Source organism: Uranotaenia lowii, chromosome 2 (genome assembly GCF_029784155.1).
Source record: "Uranotaenia lowii strain MFRU-FL chromosome 2, ASM2978415v1, whole genome shotgun sequence".
In the NCBI taxonomy this organism is placed as follows: Eukaryota; Metazoa; Arthropoda; class Insecta; order Diptera; family Culicidae; genus Uranotaenia; species Uranotaenia lowii.
In genome coordinates, this window is record NC_073692.1 from 371,421,720 (window position 1) to 371,439,128 (window position 17,409).

General features: G+C 33.1%; 1 protein-coding gene and 1 long non-coding RNA gene across 2 annotated transcripts in view; one reads left to right on the forward strand and one right to left on the reverse strand.

Moving 5' to 3' along the window:
- Positions 1 to 17,409, reverse strand: part of LOC129747350 (uncharacterized) — a 43,378-nt gene that overhangs the window by 2,559 nt on the left and 23,410 nt on the right. The window contains 1 exon segment of the mRNA XM_055741506.1: positions 5 to 446. Coding sequence (XP_055597481.1) covers positions 5 to 445 — 441 coding nt within the window. The 5' untranslated portion in view covers position 446.
- Positions 8,616 to 8,968, forward strand: LOC129747353 (uncharacterized). The gene is made up of 2 exons (XR_008737489.1): positions 8,616 to 8,740; positions 8,801 to 8,968. It is a non-coding gene; the product is annotated as an uncharacterized LOC129747353 (long non-coding RNA).

Here is a 17,409-nt window from a genome sequence, read left to right on the forward strand (position 1 = left end):
TTACCCTTTCCTGGTCATTAAGCGTATTGTTGGGGAAGGTCTGGGCATTTCCGGGCAGAAGTCTAGAAAACAGGATCCTCTGCCGGGTGAATTGATGCCTGCTAAGACTAAACTGAAGATCTCCGGCCACGTTCTGGACACCGGTGGCCCTAACGATACCATCCTGTCGGAACCGGTGCAGCAGGGCAATCGAAAGTTGTCGCATGTTCTCATTGAGCCCCGGTGAGTCCTCCACTTTGCGTATCAGTTCGATCATCATGTTCATGGTCATGGGCAGTCGGTTTTCCCGTTCGAACATTTTCGGATTGGTGTAGCATTCCAGCAGATCGGGAGCTACCCGGGTCATGATGTTTTCCTGACCACCTGTGGTCGGAATCAGTAGGGCGAAGGCCGCAACAAAGGCCATCACCAGCGTTTGATTCATGGTGAGGTGTTTTGCTCTCATTCTAAATAATAAAATAGGATGTTGATGATTTACCGGATAATTGAAGTCATAGATGAGAAAGGGAACTACAGTGTCGAATTAAAAAAAATCGTCATTGAGATTGCACGAGGCTAACGTTCGGTCTCTTAAAGGTTACTGCGATATTCCAACGAGTGATGAACAAATCCATGTGAAGTGCACCAATAAAGAGATTAAATCCTACCAAATATATTGAATTTCTTCATAGAATTGTAAGATGAGGTAATGAGGCAATGATTTTAAAAAAAATCTGCGGTAGTAGGGTGAAGCCAAAATAATAAAAAAGATTTTCTCCACCCACCGTCAAAAGTAGTTCCGAATTTGTAGTCACATATAATCCATCAAACTTCCGAAGAACGTTGAATATCATAATTTATAGTTAGCAACAAGCAGAATATACTCCTTCAGCCTTCTATTAAAAATAGAAATTGATTTGACTGAAAACATGCGTTTATGAAATTTGAGATATTCTAAAACAGAAATGCGAATATAAACACAGATTGTGTTATAACGAGTTGACAAGAATGCTTTTTCACCTCGAAAATAATTCTGCTAACTTTCAAAGAACCATTAACAAATTTTGGGAACACTCGGAAAAATATGAAGTGAAAATATAAAATGGTAAGTTAATATTACAAAAATGGTAAAAATGTAGAAATGACAAAAATGATTAAATCGGCAAAAGTGACCAATCTGTAAGAAATGACCAAAAATAACAAAATGACAAGAATGAAAAATGACAAAAAATGTCAAAAATTACAAAAATAACAATTATTACAAACATGGCAAAAATGCCAAAAATGACAAAATGACAAAAATGACAAAATGACAAAAATGACAAAAATGACAAAAATGACAAAAATGACAAAAATGACAAAAATGACAAAAATGACAAAAATGACAAAAATGACAAAAATGACAAAAATGACAAAAATGACAAAAATGACAAAAATTACAAAAATGACAAAAATGACAAAAATGACAAAAATGACAAAAATGACAAAAATGACAAAAATGACAAAAATGACAAAAATGACAAAAATGACAAAAATGACAAAAATGACAAAAATGACAAAAATGACAAAAATGACAAAAATGACAAAAATGACAAAAATGACAAAAATGACAAAAATGACAAAAATGACAAAAATGACAAAAATGACAAAAATGACAAAAATGACAAAAATGACAAAAATGACAAAAATGACAAAAATGACAAAAATGACAAAAATGACAAAAATGACAAAAATGACAAAAATGACAAAAATGACAAAAATGACAAAAATGACAAAATTGACAAAAATGACAAAAATGACAAAAATGACAAAAATGACAAAAATGACAAAAATGACAAAAATGACAAAAATGACAAAAATGACAAAAATGACAAAAGTGACAAAAATGACAAAAATCACAAAAATGACAAAAATGACAAAAATGACAAAAATGACAAAAATGACAAAAATGACAAAAATGACAAAAATGACAAAAATGACAAAAATGACAAAAATGACAAAAATGACAAAAATGACAAAAATGACAAAAATGACAAAAATGACAAAAATGACAAAAATGACAAAAATGAAAAAAATGAAAAAAATGACAAAAATGACAAAAATGACAAAAATGACAAAAATGACAAAAATGACAAAAATGACAAAAATGACAAAAATGACAAAAATGACAAAAATGACAAAAATGACAAAAATGACAAAAATGACAAAAATGACAAAAATGACAAAAATGACAAAAATGACAAAAATGACAAAAATGACAAAAATGACAAAAATGACAAAAATGACAAAAATGACAAAAATGACAAAAATGACAAAAATAACAAAAAATGACAAAAATGACAAAAATGACAAAAATGACAAAAATGACAAAAATGACAAAAATGACAAAAATGACAAAAATGACAAAAATGACAAAAATGACAAAAATGACAAAAATGACAAAAATGACAAAAATGACAAAAATGACAAAAATGACAAAAATGACAAAAATGACAAAAATGACAAAAATGACAAAAATGACAAAAATGACAAAAATGACAAAAATGACAAAAATGACAAAAATGACAAAAATGACAAAAATGACAAAAATGACAAAAATGACAAAAATGACAAAAATGACAAAAATGACAAAAATGACAAAAATGACAAAAATGACAAAAATGACAAAAATGACAAAAATGACAAAAATGACAAAAATGACAAAAATGACAAAAATGACAAAAATGACAAAAATGACAAAAATGACAAAAATGACAAAAATGACAAAAATGACAAAAATGACAAAAATGACAAAAATGACAAAAATGACAAAAATGACAAAAATAACAAAAATGACAAAAATGACAAAAATGACAAAAATGACAAAAATGACAAAAATGACAAAAATGACAAAAATGACAAAAATGACAAAAATGACAAAAATGACAAAAATGACAAAAATGACAAAAATGACAAAAATGACAAAAATGACAAAAATGACAAAAATGACAAAAATGACAAAAATGACAAAAATGACAAAAATGACAAAAATGACAAAAATGACAAAAATGACAAAAATGACAAAAATGACAAAAATGACAAAAATGACAAAAATGACAAAAATGACAAAAATGACAAAAATGACAAAAATGACAAAAATGACAAAAATGACAAAAATGACAAAAATGACAAAAATGACAAAAATGACAAAAATGACAAAAATGACAAAAATGACAAAAATGACAAAAATGACAAAAATGACAAAAATGACAAAAATGACAAAAATGACAAAAATGACAAAAATGACAAAAATGACAAAAATGACAAAAATGACAAAAATGACAAAAATGACAAAAATGACAAAAATGACAAAAATGACAAAAATGACAAAAATGACAGAAATGACAGAAATGACAAAAATGACAAAAATGACAAAAATGACAAAAATGACAAAAATGACAAAAATGACAAAAATGACAAAAATGACAAAAATGACAAAAATGACAAAAATGACAAAAATGACAAAAATGACAAAAATGACAAAAATGATAAAAATGACAAAAATGACAAAAATGACAAAAATTACAAAAATGACAAAAATGACAAAAATGACGAAAATGACAAAAATGACAAAAATGACAAAAACGACAAAAATGACAAAAATGACAAAAATGACAAAAATGACAAAAATGACAAAAATGACAAAAATGACAAAAATGACAAAAATGACAAAAATGACAAAAATGACAAAAATGACAAAAATGACAAAAATGACAAAAATGACAAAAATGACAAAAATGACAAAAATGACAAAAATGACAAAAATGACAAAAATGACAAAAATGACAAAAATGACAAAAATGACAAAAATGACAAAAATGACAAAAAATGACAAAAATGACAAAAATGACAAAAATGACAAAAATGACAAAAATGACAAAAATGACAAAAATGACAAAAATGACAAAAATGACAAAAATGACAAAAAATGACTTTCATATTATCTGCTGAAAATATCACGTTTCGAGAACTATTATTGAAACAACTGAACTGCAAACATGATTTAAAACATAAACTGTAAGCTATGTTCACTCTTGAATTCATAACGTAAGCATATTCTTTGAAATTTTGATGCTTGGCTTGATTTCGGAAGCACATCTGTCGATAAATTGGACCACTTTAATATGTAACCATACATATTATAATAGACTGAGTCTATTTGGGGTCATTTTTGAATGTCTCAAACCCTGGGGTCTTAAAAGCTTCGTCTTGGTCCAAAACTCATTCATGATTTTTTGCAGAATTTTTAAGTAACGTTTACATGAGTAAATTTGAACTTTAAGGTTTGTATGGGAAAACTGAATATTTTGTACTGAAAAATCAACATCGTTTCTGTTTCTTTTGTGGAGCCGAGCCAGCTGATGGTTTTTGTGCCAATTTATAAAATTCCTAAGAGAAATTTTCCGCTGAACAACTTTGTCCAAGACTGTAACTTCGTCTCTTCTTAGGCAAAAAAGTTATTAGCAGTTTAATAGGGGTATGTCTTTTCGCATTGATAAACATGAAATTCAATTGACATCACTGCAGGGTGCCTATCGAGGTATTCTATGACTACTTTTCATGCATTACTTCGCAAGGCTCCAGCAGTGATGTCAATTGAATTTATGGTTCATCGATGCCAAAAGACATTACCCTGTTAAACAGCTAATAACTTTTTTGCCTAATGAGATACAAATAGTTAAGGTCTTCGACAAAGTAGTTTAGCGGAAAATTTCCCTTAGGAATTTTATAAATTGGCACAAAAACCATCAGCTGGCTCGGCTCCACAAAAGAAACAGAAACGATGTTGATTTTTCAGTACAAAATATTCAATTTTCCCATACAAACCTTAAAGTTCAAATTTACTCATGTAAACGTTACTTAAAAATCCTGCAAAAAATCATGGATGAGTTTTGGACCAAGACGAAGCTTTTAAGACCCCAGGGTTTGGGAAATTAAAAAATGACCCCAAATCGACTCAGTCTAATATTATAATCAACATTGGTTTCTCTCAGCATGCTTCATATACTTCAGCAAGGACATGTATTTCAGCACCACCTCCTGGAGAAAGTTCTTACTAGAAGGAAATTTCAAGAATTGAGGTACTGAGGAAACTCTGAACATTCTTTCCATCAACCGTGGGTTCGCGTCTTGACTACAAAAGTTCGTGTTTGAACTTGCATTTCTATGAACACGCAGAAATTTTGTTTATGTTTTATTTTCAACATAGGAATTTCAGCCTACTCCAACTTTTATTCGTGTAGCAAAGTATGTTGCTATGGTTCTCAATTTGTGTTGTTTTCTGCCGAATGGAAAAAAAAGGCCCCGACTGACGGAGTATGCTAATAAATCTACAATTTGAGATTCCAATGTCATTTGAATTGGAACAATCATTGATGGAAATTTCACTTTTTGACAATACTGAATATTTTATAAAAGAAATCATAAAAAGGCAACAATTTACTAAGTAAATTGGTCTCAAAATCTACTCTACAACATTATTGTTATTATTATTATTATCTGGAGCACGTTTGGTAAATTGAAATCAGCATTTCTCTAAAATGAATAAATTGATAAAGTAAAAAATTCTTCGTGTAGAATTAGCTCTTTTTAATACTTTTCATTTAGGCACATCTAATTTTTTGAAAACTCCAAAACATGTTGAACCGATAAATCAAAATCAAATTTTGAGTTTAAATTTAGTAAAGAAGTCAACTTACTTATCATGAAAGATATTATGAAAGCAAAAAATAGTAGAAATACTTGTGTTGTATTTAGTATAATTGTCAGATCGGGACACAAAGTTGTGGTGATGATGAGCTTAACAGTTTTCGCCAGAAGCTTTCGAAATTTAGTCTATAGGCAACTTAGGTCTTCTCGATAGCATTTATTCATGTTCGTAAGAACTTTCCTCACATGGAGGCGCGTTTCATGTGTCCTTCAAGTTTCTGGGGAGTGAGGAATATTACTACTATTATTATATTTGATATAACTCTTGCACAGTAAACGAAAATTACCGAGTTCGGTAATTTATTTTACAGAAATAGTTCTGTAAATGAAAATTTTCGGTAATTGATCAATCTGACGTCTAGTATCCGCCGAACCTCGTTAACCTGTTTTCGATTTACCGAAGCTCGTTCATTTATTTGTAAACAAATCTCTTCGCAGTTCATTTTCGGTAAAAAATTGCCGAAAACTGTAAAGTTTAACTGAAAACAGTATCGCTGAGCAAGACAAGCGTCAAAATTTGTTTGTCATTTGATGACAGTTCATTTATTCCGAGTCTACCTTCTCACTCTTGCAGTTTTATCATGTACGCGAGTGGAATACCAATAACTTGTCAAGACATTATCTTCGCCATTTTTTTCCTTTGCAGTGGGAAAGTAGGCTGTGACCATGGTTGAGCCCTCGCCATTTTTTCGGAATTTATTTTTGTGAATAATAATTAGGTGTTTTATTTTGGTTTAAATCGAATTGCTGGTAAGTATCAAATAGTTCACCATCACCAAAATCGGTATCTTTATCAGTCGTTTAATTTACAGTCACAACAATCGTCCAGCAGAAGCAAAAAACAACACCAGCTGATTGCCCCAGCGCCACCAAAAAAAACTTCGAGGTAATGAAGGTTATTGTCCATGGACTGTAGTTATGCCGTCGGATTTGTGTTGCTGTTCTTTGGAAAATTGATTCTCAAGGATCCGTTTCCGGGTGTGGTTTGTTGACATTTTGTTGATAATAAATAAAATATAGATGAGGTGTATTAATTGGACGTTCGATTGGGAAGCCACGAGTCGAAACTTTCGTTTCAGAAGGTGCTTCAGACAAAAACATCGAATTCACTGAGCCTGTAAAACTTATCTGAGCCTATCAAAATTGAAATTTTTCGCTTGAAGCGTCTTTTGAAAATGTCGGTTATGTTTAGCGAAAACAGGTAAATTTTCCGCAATTTTTACCCGAAACCGTAAAACGTTCAGTGATTTCAGCTTATAATACGATGTGCATTCATTATAAGCTGATACCACCGAATTTTTACGATTTTCGCTATAAATTACGGAAAATTTGACAGTTTTCGGTAATCATAACCGGCATTTCGGTAGAAACTACAGATTTTCGGTAAAAACTACCGAAATGTTGGTGAAACTGAACAGACATTTCGGTTAAATTCACCGATTTTTCGGTAAAAATTACCGATTGTTTGGTAAAAATTACCGGTTGTTCGGTAAATATTACCGAACTTTTTAAGTTTTTCGGTGAAAAAAATTACGGTATTTCGGTAATTTTTACAGACTATTAGAAAATAATTACAGATATTCGGTAATAATTTAAGGTATTTCGGTAATAATAACAGATATTTCGGTATATATTACCAAGCTTTTATAGTTTTTCGGCTAAACATTACCGGCCTTTCAGTAATAATTACAGGCATTTCGGTTCTACTTAACCGGTTGTTCAGTAATATAACGAGCTGTCACGTTGACAACTGTCAATAATTTGACAGAGGGTCTAAGATGGGATCAGTCGAGTTTCGGTAGTTTTTACCGAAAAAGGTCTGTAACATTTGACAGCTGTCACTTCTCTGCCATGGAAAAAATTACCGAACGGTTTAACGATTTCCACATGTTAGGATTTCGGTAAAAAAATTACCGAACTCGGTAATTTTCGTTTACTGTGTGAAAAATGTACCAAAAAATGATGTTTACACAGTAAACGAAAATTACCGAGTTCGGTAATTTTTTTACCGAAATCCTAACATGTGTACACAGTAAACGAAAATTACCGAGTTCGGTAATTTTTTTACCGAAATCCTAACATGTGTAAATCGGTAAACTGTTCGGTAATTTTTTCGGTAAAAAATAAACGAACATCGGTAAACGAAGAATCGATTTACCGATGTTCGTTTATTTTTTACCGAAAAAATTACCGAACAGTTTAACGATTTACACATGTTAGGATTTCGGTAAAAAAATTACCGAACTCGGTAATTTTCGTTTACTGTGTACACAGTAAACGAAAATTACCGAGTTCGATAATTTTTTTACCGAAATCCTAACATGTGCACAGTAAACGAAAATTACCAAGTTCGGTAATTGTTTTACCGAAATCCTAACATGTGTAAATCGTTAAACTGTTCGGTAATTTTTTCGGTAAAAAATAAACGAACATCGGTAAATCGATTCTTCATTTACCGATGTTCGTTTGTTTTTTACCGAAAAAATTACCGAACAGTTTAACGATTTACACCCCGAATAGAACAGAACCACACAGTAAAAGAAAATTACCGAGTTCGGTAATTTGTTTACCGAAATCCTAACATGTGTAAATCGTTAAACTGTTCGGTAATTTTTTCGGTAAAAAATAAACGAACATCGGTAAATGAAGAATCGATTTACCGATGTTCGCTTATTTTTTACCGAAAAAATTACCGAACAGTTTAACGATTTACACATGTTAGGATTTCGGTAAAAAAATTACCGAACTCGGTAATTTTCGTTTACTGTGCATGGTATCACATTCATTATCCAATGAATTTTAATGTGACCATTTACTTCATGGTTAAAAGAACATCCGAGCGTTTAATAATTTTCAAGAATTTGCACATTCCCAGTTATTCGTGTACGGATGATTTGACGGCCGCATCTCGCGTGGCACTTTGTTTTTTTCTCTACGCAATCGTCGGTCGGTAGTTTCTCAAGTGTTTTTTTTTTAAAGAAATCGTTCGAAGTGTTCGGAGATGGACGCAATGGTGAGTTGAAATGTAAAAGAGGCAATCATATGTTTAATCTTTTATTTTTATCAATTCCAGCAAAAAACCAACACTGTGAGTTGCACAGGATGCGGTAGTGAATGCATGCCGGGAGCGGCAACCGAATGCCGGATTGTTGGCCTCAGACCTTTCCAAGCGAAAAATCCATTAGTGTGAGTAAAGGGTTATGATTCTTTGAATAAATAATAAATAATAAATATAAATTCATCCGTTTTTAATAATATAAATGATGACAACCAAAAACAAATACAAAAACCCCACAAAGAGCAAAAATTTTCATTACAGCGGTTTAACCATGAAAATAATCGGATTTCCATGGTTTTACCATGAAAAACTGGAAGCTGAAAGAACCATGAACTTTATATTTTTCGGCTTTCTAATGTATGGGAAATCGATATTTTTTTCATGGTCACGCTGCATAACAATACCCCTTTTTCATGGTTATTTTCGTCAAAACTATGATATATATGGTCGAAAACTATGAACTTCAATGTGCACAGTAAACGAAAATTACCGAGTTCGGTAATTTTTTTACCGAAATCCTAACATGTGTAAATCGGTAAACTGTTCGGTAATTTTTTCGGTAATAAATAAACGAACATCGGTAAATCGATTCTTCATTTACCGATGTTCGATTATTTTTTACCGAAAAAATTACCGAACAGTTTACCGATTTACACATGTTAGGATTTCGGTAAAACAATTACCGAACTCGGTAATTTTCGTTTACTGTGTGCATTCACGGTATCGTGGATCGTAAAAGTCATGGTGCAAACCATCAAATTCATGGTATTGTGATTATGAACTTCATGGTTTTTTCACGGTGCAAGTCTATTCGGGACATGTTAGGATTTCGGTAAAAAAATTACCGAACTCGGTAATTTTCGTTTACTGTGTGTAAATCGTTAAACTGTTCGGTAATTTTTTCGGTAAAAAATAAACGAACATCGGTAAATGAAGCATCGATTTACCGATGTTCGTTTTTTTTTACCGAAAAAATGACCGAACAGTTTAACGATTTACACATGTTAGGATTTCGGTAAAAAAATTACCGAACTCGGTAATTTTCGTTTACTGTGTAAATCGTTCAACCACAGTAAATGAAAATTACCGAGTTCGGTAATTTTTTTACCGAAATCCTAACATGTGTAAATCGTTAAACTGTTCGGTAATTTTTTCGGTAAAAAATAAACGAACATCGGTAAATGAAGAATCGCTTTACCGATGTTTGTTAATTTTTTACCGAAAAAATTACCGAACAGTTAAACGATTTACACATGTTAGGATTTCGGTAAAAAAATTACCGAACTCGGTAATTTTCATTTACTGTGACTGTTCGGTAATTTTTTCGGTAAAAAATAAACGAACATCGGTAAATCGACTCTTCATTTACCGATGTTCGTTTATTTTTTACCGAAAAAATTACCGAACAGTTTAACGATTTACACATGTTAGGATTTTGGTAAAAAAATTACCGAACTCGGTAATTTTCGTTTACTGTGTACACAGTAAACGAAAATTACCGAGTTCGGTAATTTTTTTTACCGAAATCCTAACATGTGTAAATCGTTAAACTGTTCGGTAATTTTTTCGGTAAAAAATAAACGAACATCGGTAAATCGATTCTTCATTTACCGATGTTCGTTCATTTTTTACCGAAAAAATTACCGAACAGTTTAACGATTTACACATGTTAGGATTTCGGTAAAAAAATTACCGAACTCGGTAATTTTCGTTTACTGTGTAGGCTTTAACTATTCAGCAAACAATCTTTGAAACATCAGGTGATGTTCTTTTATTAGATTAGACAGCGTTGTTAAATCATTTTGAGAAAATTCTCTTGACATTATCATGTCTGTCAGTCTTATTAGAGTTGTACAATATTTCCACACCTCATCTTCGGGGTTAATGTATTGTCCTAAAATAAACGTGAAATTATTACAAAAAAACCCATTTCATCCGCGGTTCTTTTTAAAACAACGGTGCGATTTTTTGTATCTTTCCTCTATATCGGGCATCCGACTAATTCCTGAATCTGATTGAATGTCTTTCCACAATGGACTATCTGGTGTCCAGGATACTAAGCGATATCAATCTGTTTTGCCTTTCTTTCAGAAAGGTATACACTCAGAAAATACTATTATGTATGCCATAAGATTCTCTTATAAAGTGGCGCCATAAGAAAAATTAATGAAATTCATAAGATTGTCTTATGACGCGAATGAATTCTGAAGATGAACGCCTACTTCAATGAGAGGTTGTTGCTTTTCATAAGAGATTCTTATGGAAACAGTAAATCACTTTCTGATAAGAAAAATTCTAGATATTTCATGCTGAAAACATTAACTTTATTGTTTGCCAAATTTGTTTAAAATTAAATCCTTCATGGTCACCATCAGCAGCGCATCAACAGACGGCTCCATCAAAGTTTTTTTCGCCGCATCTTAATCTTTCATTTTTTGCCGATCAGCTTGCTGAAAAGTAAACAAATAATGTATTTTAGTTTACTAATATATTAAACGTTCACAACAAAAACATTAAATCGAACTTACCATTCCGGAGATAACAATAACATTTAACATTCAAGGAAAACTATAATAACTACACAGTAAACGAAAATTACCGAGTTCGGTATTTTTTTTACCGAAATCCTAACATGTGGAGTTCGTTAATCTGTTCGGTAATTTTATCGGTAAAAAATAAACGAACATCGGTAAATCGACTTTTCATTTACCGATGTTCGTTTATTTTTTACCGAAAAAATTACCGAACAGTTTAACGAACTCCACATGTTAGGATTTCGGTAAAAAAATTACCGAACTCGGTAATTTTCGTTTACTGTGTATCAACTGGCGATTGCTTCGTACTGTTAGATGATGAAAAAAAACTGATGCTATGAATGAATGTGTTCATCATTTTTTCACAATGCCGTTTCTTCTATTTTTCATAAGAACATCGTATGAAAATTGAAAGAATTTCATAAGACTCTTATGAAACATTATTTTACACTCTAAAAAGCGGTTCATAAGATGCTTCTTATGAAAATTATAATAAGAATTTTCCTGAGTGTAGTTATCGGTCGATTTGGGAGATCATTAATTATGGGTCTTAGATATATCTTTATAGGTACACCGCAAAAAATCAACATTTAAACGGCATGTTTTTCTACACAGAAGTTTTCAAAATTGTTCAACATATTAAATTTATTTCAATCTAATTAAAACTAACATTTTGACACATAATTGTTATGTGGAATAAATATATTGAGCTGACTAAATAAAAATTAGCGTGCGGAATCTGTCTAAAAACATCGATTCCGCTGTCGATGATTTTTGACCGGTTTTTCTTCCAAAATGGCGGGCTCGAAGCTAGGTTTTCATAGCGTGAATTTAAAACGAACAAAGGAAAAATCGTGCTCAAAATGTCTTCGGAGCCAAAGGATCCTTCAGCAACCAATAATGCTGCGATATGTTTGCAAGTAAGTTCAAGAAAACTAATCTTAAATGTTTTTTTTTTCTCAACAGGATTTTGACTCGAGTGGCGATGGTCAACGAAATCAATGTTAACAATATTTGCTTGCTGGAGCTCGGAGATCGGATGTGAACAGAACATATCGATTGAACACGAGATGGACCCTACCGGAAGAACCTGGAATGATGCCCAGGCAGGGAGCAGGGCTATCCAAACTCCACGTTGGTCGGCCGTACGGGTCTGATCCCGCTTGTAAATCCGGACCATGTTTAAAAGTGTTTTCTCATAATACATTTAGTAAAATTAATATAAGTTGACTATAAAAGTGTGAAGTGTTAAAATTTGTACATATTAAAATAATAAAATTTCTTTAGTACAAAATCATAAGAAACCCCGATAAAGCTCATAGGCTCGATTTCTGTTAATGTAAGAGCCAAATGCAATCTAAATTAATTTAGGGTTTATTTGAAAAAAAGTCGCATGAAAAAATGATTTTTTATGAAAATTTATTTAGTCCGAATCAAGGTTATTCAAATACTAGGTTATCTGACTTTTACAGTAAATAGGCGAGGAGTGTGCGGTGATGAGTGGTAGCAAGTGATAGGCTCGTTGCGTTTGTTAGTAAACATAAAAAAAATCTATTCGCATGTAATATTATTATTCCACGTCCATAAAACGAACAAGGCCGTCGGGATATGCTTTTAACTGCACTTCGAGTCGAATCGAATCACACTGTTGACAACTGGGAGCACTGCAGGAGGTGCACTTTCAAGGATCGTCGCTGTCAATCAAGTGACGTTTAGCTGTTGGGCGGTTTTCGGATCGTCTATTTCGCTGAATCATCGGTACCAGAAGCATCGACGAGAGTTATAAAAAGTTAAAATTCTAAAAGTTATTATTACTATAGTTTCAAAAGTTTATTCTTTCAAAGTAAAAGTTCATCGCATTGTATCTAGTTCCAAACTTTGTACCAACATTATAGGATACACATGCAGGTTTGTCTTTCCTATTTAGTAACATTTTGCGTTTACCTAACCTTAAAACACTGACCACACTGACTTGACTCTTAGAACAAAAATTTAACCATTTTCTGTCTAATTTTTTGTTGTCAGATTTTGCAGGTTCGCAATACCGACGGCAGGTGGCGAACCTGAAAAATTTGACAAAAAATGCCCTGTAGAAAATATGGTCATGTTTAGCCCGATTTTATCGTAGAAATTGCGTGTTTTATTTTTAAAGTTGGGTGGCATTTCCTAACTGGGATAGCATTTCTTCAAATCGATCGATGCGCACTCTGGAATTGACATTGCGTACTGTTGGAAAAATGATTTTTTTTTGTTTTTTTTTCTGGAAAAAATATCCAGAAAACGAAATCGAGTGTCCAGTCAGTATGGTCAGTGCTTAAAATGTTTAACAGGGATAACAATCAAGAGGAACTATAACTTGTTCAAACCTGGTAAAACTATACCTGATTTACTGATTCTGTAAGTTCAATCTTATATATAAAAATGGAGGCGTTTTCTTTGTGATAACATCACGTATGAATGGTCGGTCGGAATGAAGTGAAATTTGGTATCCGAGGGTTTTTTGGGTCAGAGATGGTTTGTATAATAGTTTCAAGAATCTCACTTTTTATGAAAGGGGGGTCCCCATACAAAATTATCTCTTCACATCTTCTTATATATAAAAATGGAGGCGTTTTCTTTGTGATAACATCACGTATGAATGGTCGGTCGGAATGAAGTGAAATTTGGTATCCGAGGGTTTTTTGGGTCAGAGATGGTTTGTATAATAGTTTCAAGAATCTCACTTTTTATGAAAGGGGGGTCCCCATACAAAATTATCTCTTCACATCTTCTAATATATAAAAATGGAGGCGTTTTCTTTGTAATAACATCACGTATGAATGGTCGGTCGGAATAAAGTGAAATTTGGTATCCGAGGGTTTTTTGGGTCAGAGATGGTTTGTATAATAGTTTCAAGAATCTCACTTTTTATGAAAGGGGGGTCCCCATACAAAGTTATCTCTTCTTCACATCTTCCTATATATAAAAATGGAGGCGTTTTCTTTGTAATAACATCACGTATGAATGATCGGTCGGAATGAAGTGAAATTTGGTATCCGAGGGTTTTTTGGGTCAGAGATGGTTTGTATAATAGTTTCAAGGATCTCACTTTTGATGATAGGGGGCCCCAATACAAATTAAACTTTATTTGTTACGATTTCCATAAGAATATTTTGGCGAGCACAATGCAGTTAAGGACGTGTAGATGAAATTAAACATTTATTACGATTTATACTTTAGAAGGTAAAACGAAGTTTACCGGGTCAGCTAGTTTATTATATATTCCTAATGCACAATCTAAAATACAAATTTTTGCAGTTTAAAGCTGCTCAGCATCTGCTCTTGAAAATCAGTTTTTTCATCACCACCACGTCCGGAACACACACGTATGACAAAACTCGGAAAACATTGAATGCTTTGTTGGTAAACAGACGCAACGTACATAGACTTGGTAGCCAATTTGAAAAACCAACATGGTTGATCGGGAATTTTGGTAGATCAGTACACCTACTATATACCCCCCTTGGTCCAAATAGTTTGAAACTGTTTAATTAATAATTTATAATAAACAAACTCAACTTTGTTTACTTGGCTCATACGACCTACTCAAAATAAATTCTAGATTAAATCATCCACATTTCTAAAACAATTCTCCCAACTGGAACCGATATGAAAATTAACTCTAAAACTGACTTTAATTAGTGACATTGAAGGATATTTCGGGATCTCTTCAAAACAAAGTTTTCGCAACATATTTTTGATTAAATTCAACTTATTGCGATAGCTCCCAACTTCGGTGTTGTGACTGTTGTGAGGAAGGTTTTTGGGCATTTGTAATGTCCTTTAGGATGATACTTCCAACTTTCAAACCGGTTCCGGTTTTTTGTAACCTACACAGTAAACAAAAATTACCGAGTTCGGTAATTTTTTTACCGAAATCCTAACATGTGTTAATCGTTAAACTGTTTGGTAATTTTTTCGGTAAAAAATAAACGAACATCGGTAAATCGACTCTTCATTTACCGATGTTCGTTTATTTTTTACCGAAAAAATTACCGAACAGTTTAACGATTTACACATGTTAGGATTTCCGTAAAAAAAAACTACCGAACTCGGTAATTTTCGTTTACTGTGTAGTAGAAATTAACATTGTTTAAAATAAACATTCTTTAAATTGGAATAACTATACTCACCGAGATGATCCACTTTCTTTAAGTTGATTCAGATTTCCTAAATTTTCGTCCGGTCCTTTTTTAACACGCGCATCCGTTTTATTTCGATTTTCATCCGCAATCTTTTTCTTTGGTCTTTACGATGACGAACGCGACGAACTTATGCTCAGCTAATCTGCCAAAAAGTGTTCGTCTGGTATTCATTACACCACTCACAATGACACTTCTTCTGTGCTTCATAAGAGGGTCCTATGAAAATCGAAACTCGTTCATAAGACTCTTATGAAAAATTATTTTACACTCTAAAAAGCGGTTCATAAGATGCATCTTGTGAGTAACCCGGAACAGAGGAATCACCCAGCACGTCCCAATGTAGTCGGCACACGTCTTAACTCCTTCACTGGTAGCACACGAAAGGGGAGAAGTCCGATGCTGCACGACGGACGTGGTTGCTACCAGCGTTACCACATATACAGATTTTTCTGGAAGTATACAGATTTTATGGAAATTTTCAAACACAGAATCTGTATATACAGATTACAGATAATTGGAAATTTATACAGATTTCATACAGATTTTCTGAAATTCAGAGATTTTCCAAGATATTTTTTAATTATACTTCGAGTCAATCAATAATCATCTACTTTGATGATTTAATCATCCATCAATTATCACGCTTGCAAATAAGGAAAAAATTCCAGATTAGAGTTCGAAACCGTTACAATGCAAACAACAAGCAAAGGGCTTGTGATTAAGAATCATGTACCAAAATTGGTCATTGCATTATAGGAAATGTAACTTTTAAAGGATAAATACTATCGACACAATGTTCAAATCCCACCTGATTGTTAAACCCAAGAAGAACACTGATCGTCCTATTTAACGGAATATATCGACCTAAAACTTTACGTTACCTTATTTTTCACACGTGGCGGACATGTATTTTGTCCGTTACAATTAATCAGACAAAGTTAAACCAAAAACGGTTCACGTATACAAAATGTCAGGCTTAACACTGGTTTGACATGTTGCACAAATAGTAGCCCGCAGTAATGAGCAGCGTAGTCCAAATGAGTGCGCTACGCATTATAAAAAGCTCACCATAGTTCAGCTTAAGTATCCGGAATGAAAATTTTTGATACAGATTGAATACAGATTTTTAAGATTTTATACAGATTAAAAAGATTTTTTGGCTCGAAAATACAGATTTAAATGTGGCAACGCTGGTTGCTACGATGCTTACGAGTCTCTGGCGAGAGATGGAAGCATAAACCGTTCCAGTGTTGCCAAGTATTCTTGCTGCCACACATCCCCCTTCTACTTCAAAATAAAAAGAAAGAATTGATTCTTTGTAGAATACTTTAAGGCAAATCTTCCTATTCATAACCGATGTACGAATTCTTCCCGCAATTTAATGCTAAGCATTTCTCAAATGATTGTTAAATCCCGTGCTTAACAAATTAAAAAAAAAATCTATCAAAAATAAATACTCCCGAAATTAATTTTAATTTTATTCAATGCAGAACAAGGTACATAACACGCGTTTAGAAGAAATTCAACACTCAATCGCTATTTACTCTCGTAATACCTTCTTGTCGCAAGTCTTGTCGTCCTAACCATCCGTCCATCCCTGCTTGTGGGCTCATCGAGGGTCTTGCTTAACTTGAATGCTATTGGCGTTCTTTTTCCTGCATACCGCTGCGAAGTGCCCACCCTCTCCGCAAGAATAGCAATCTCTGTCGGCCGCCGGGCAAGATCCAAATTTATGGATTAAGTGGTAACACTTTGAACAACGGGAACGCCGCCCCATGCCGCGGAATCTATTTTCGTTGTCTTCACGTTGCTTCTTCGGTTGAGTCCAGTCCCGGCCAGTTGTCTCAGCTGGGCGCTTTTTCTGGGGACTGATCTCGCTGAAGTGTTTCCTTTGTCGCGCCACCGC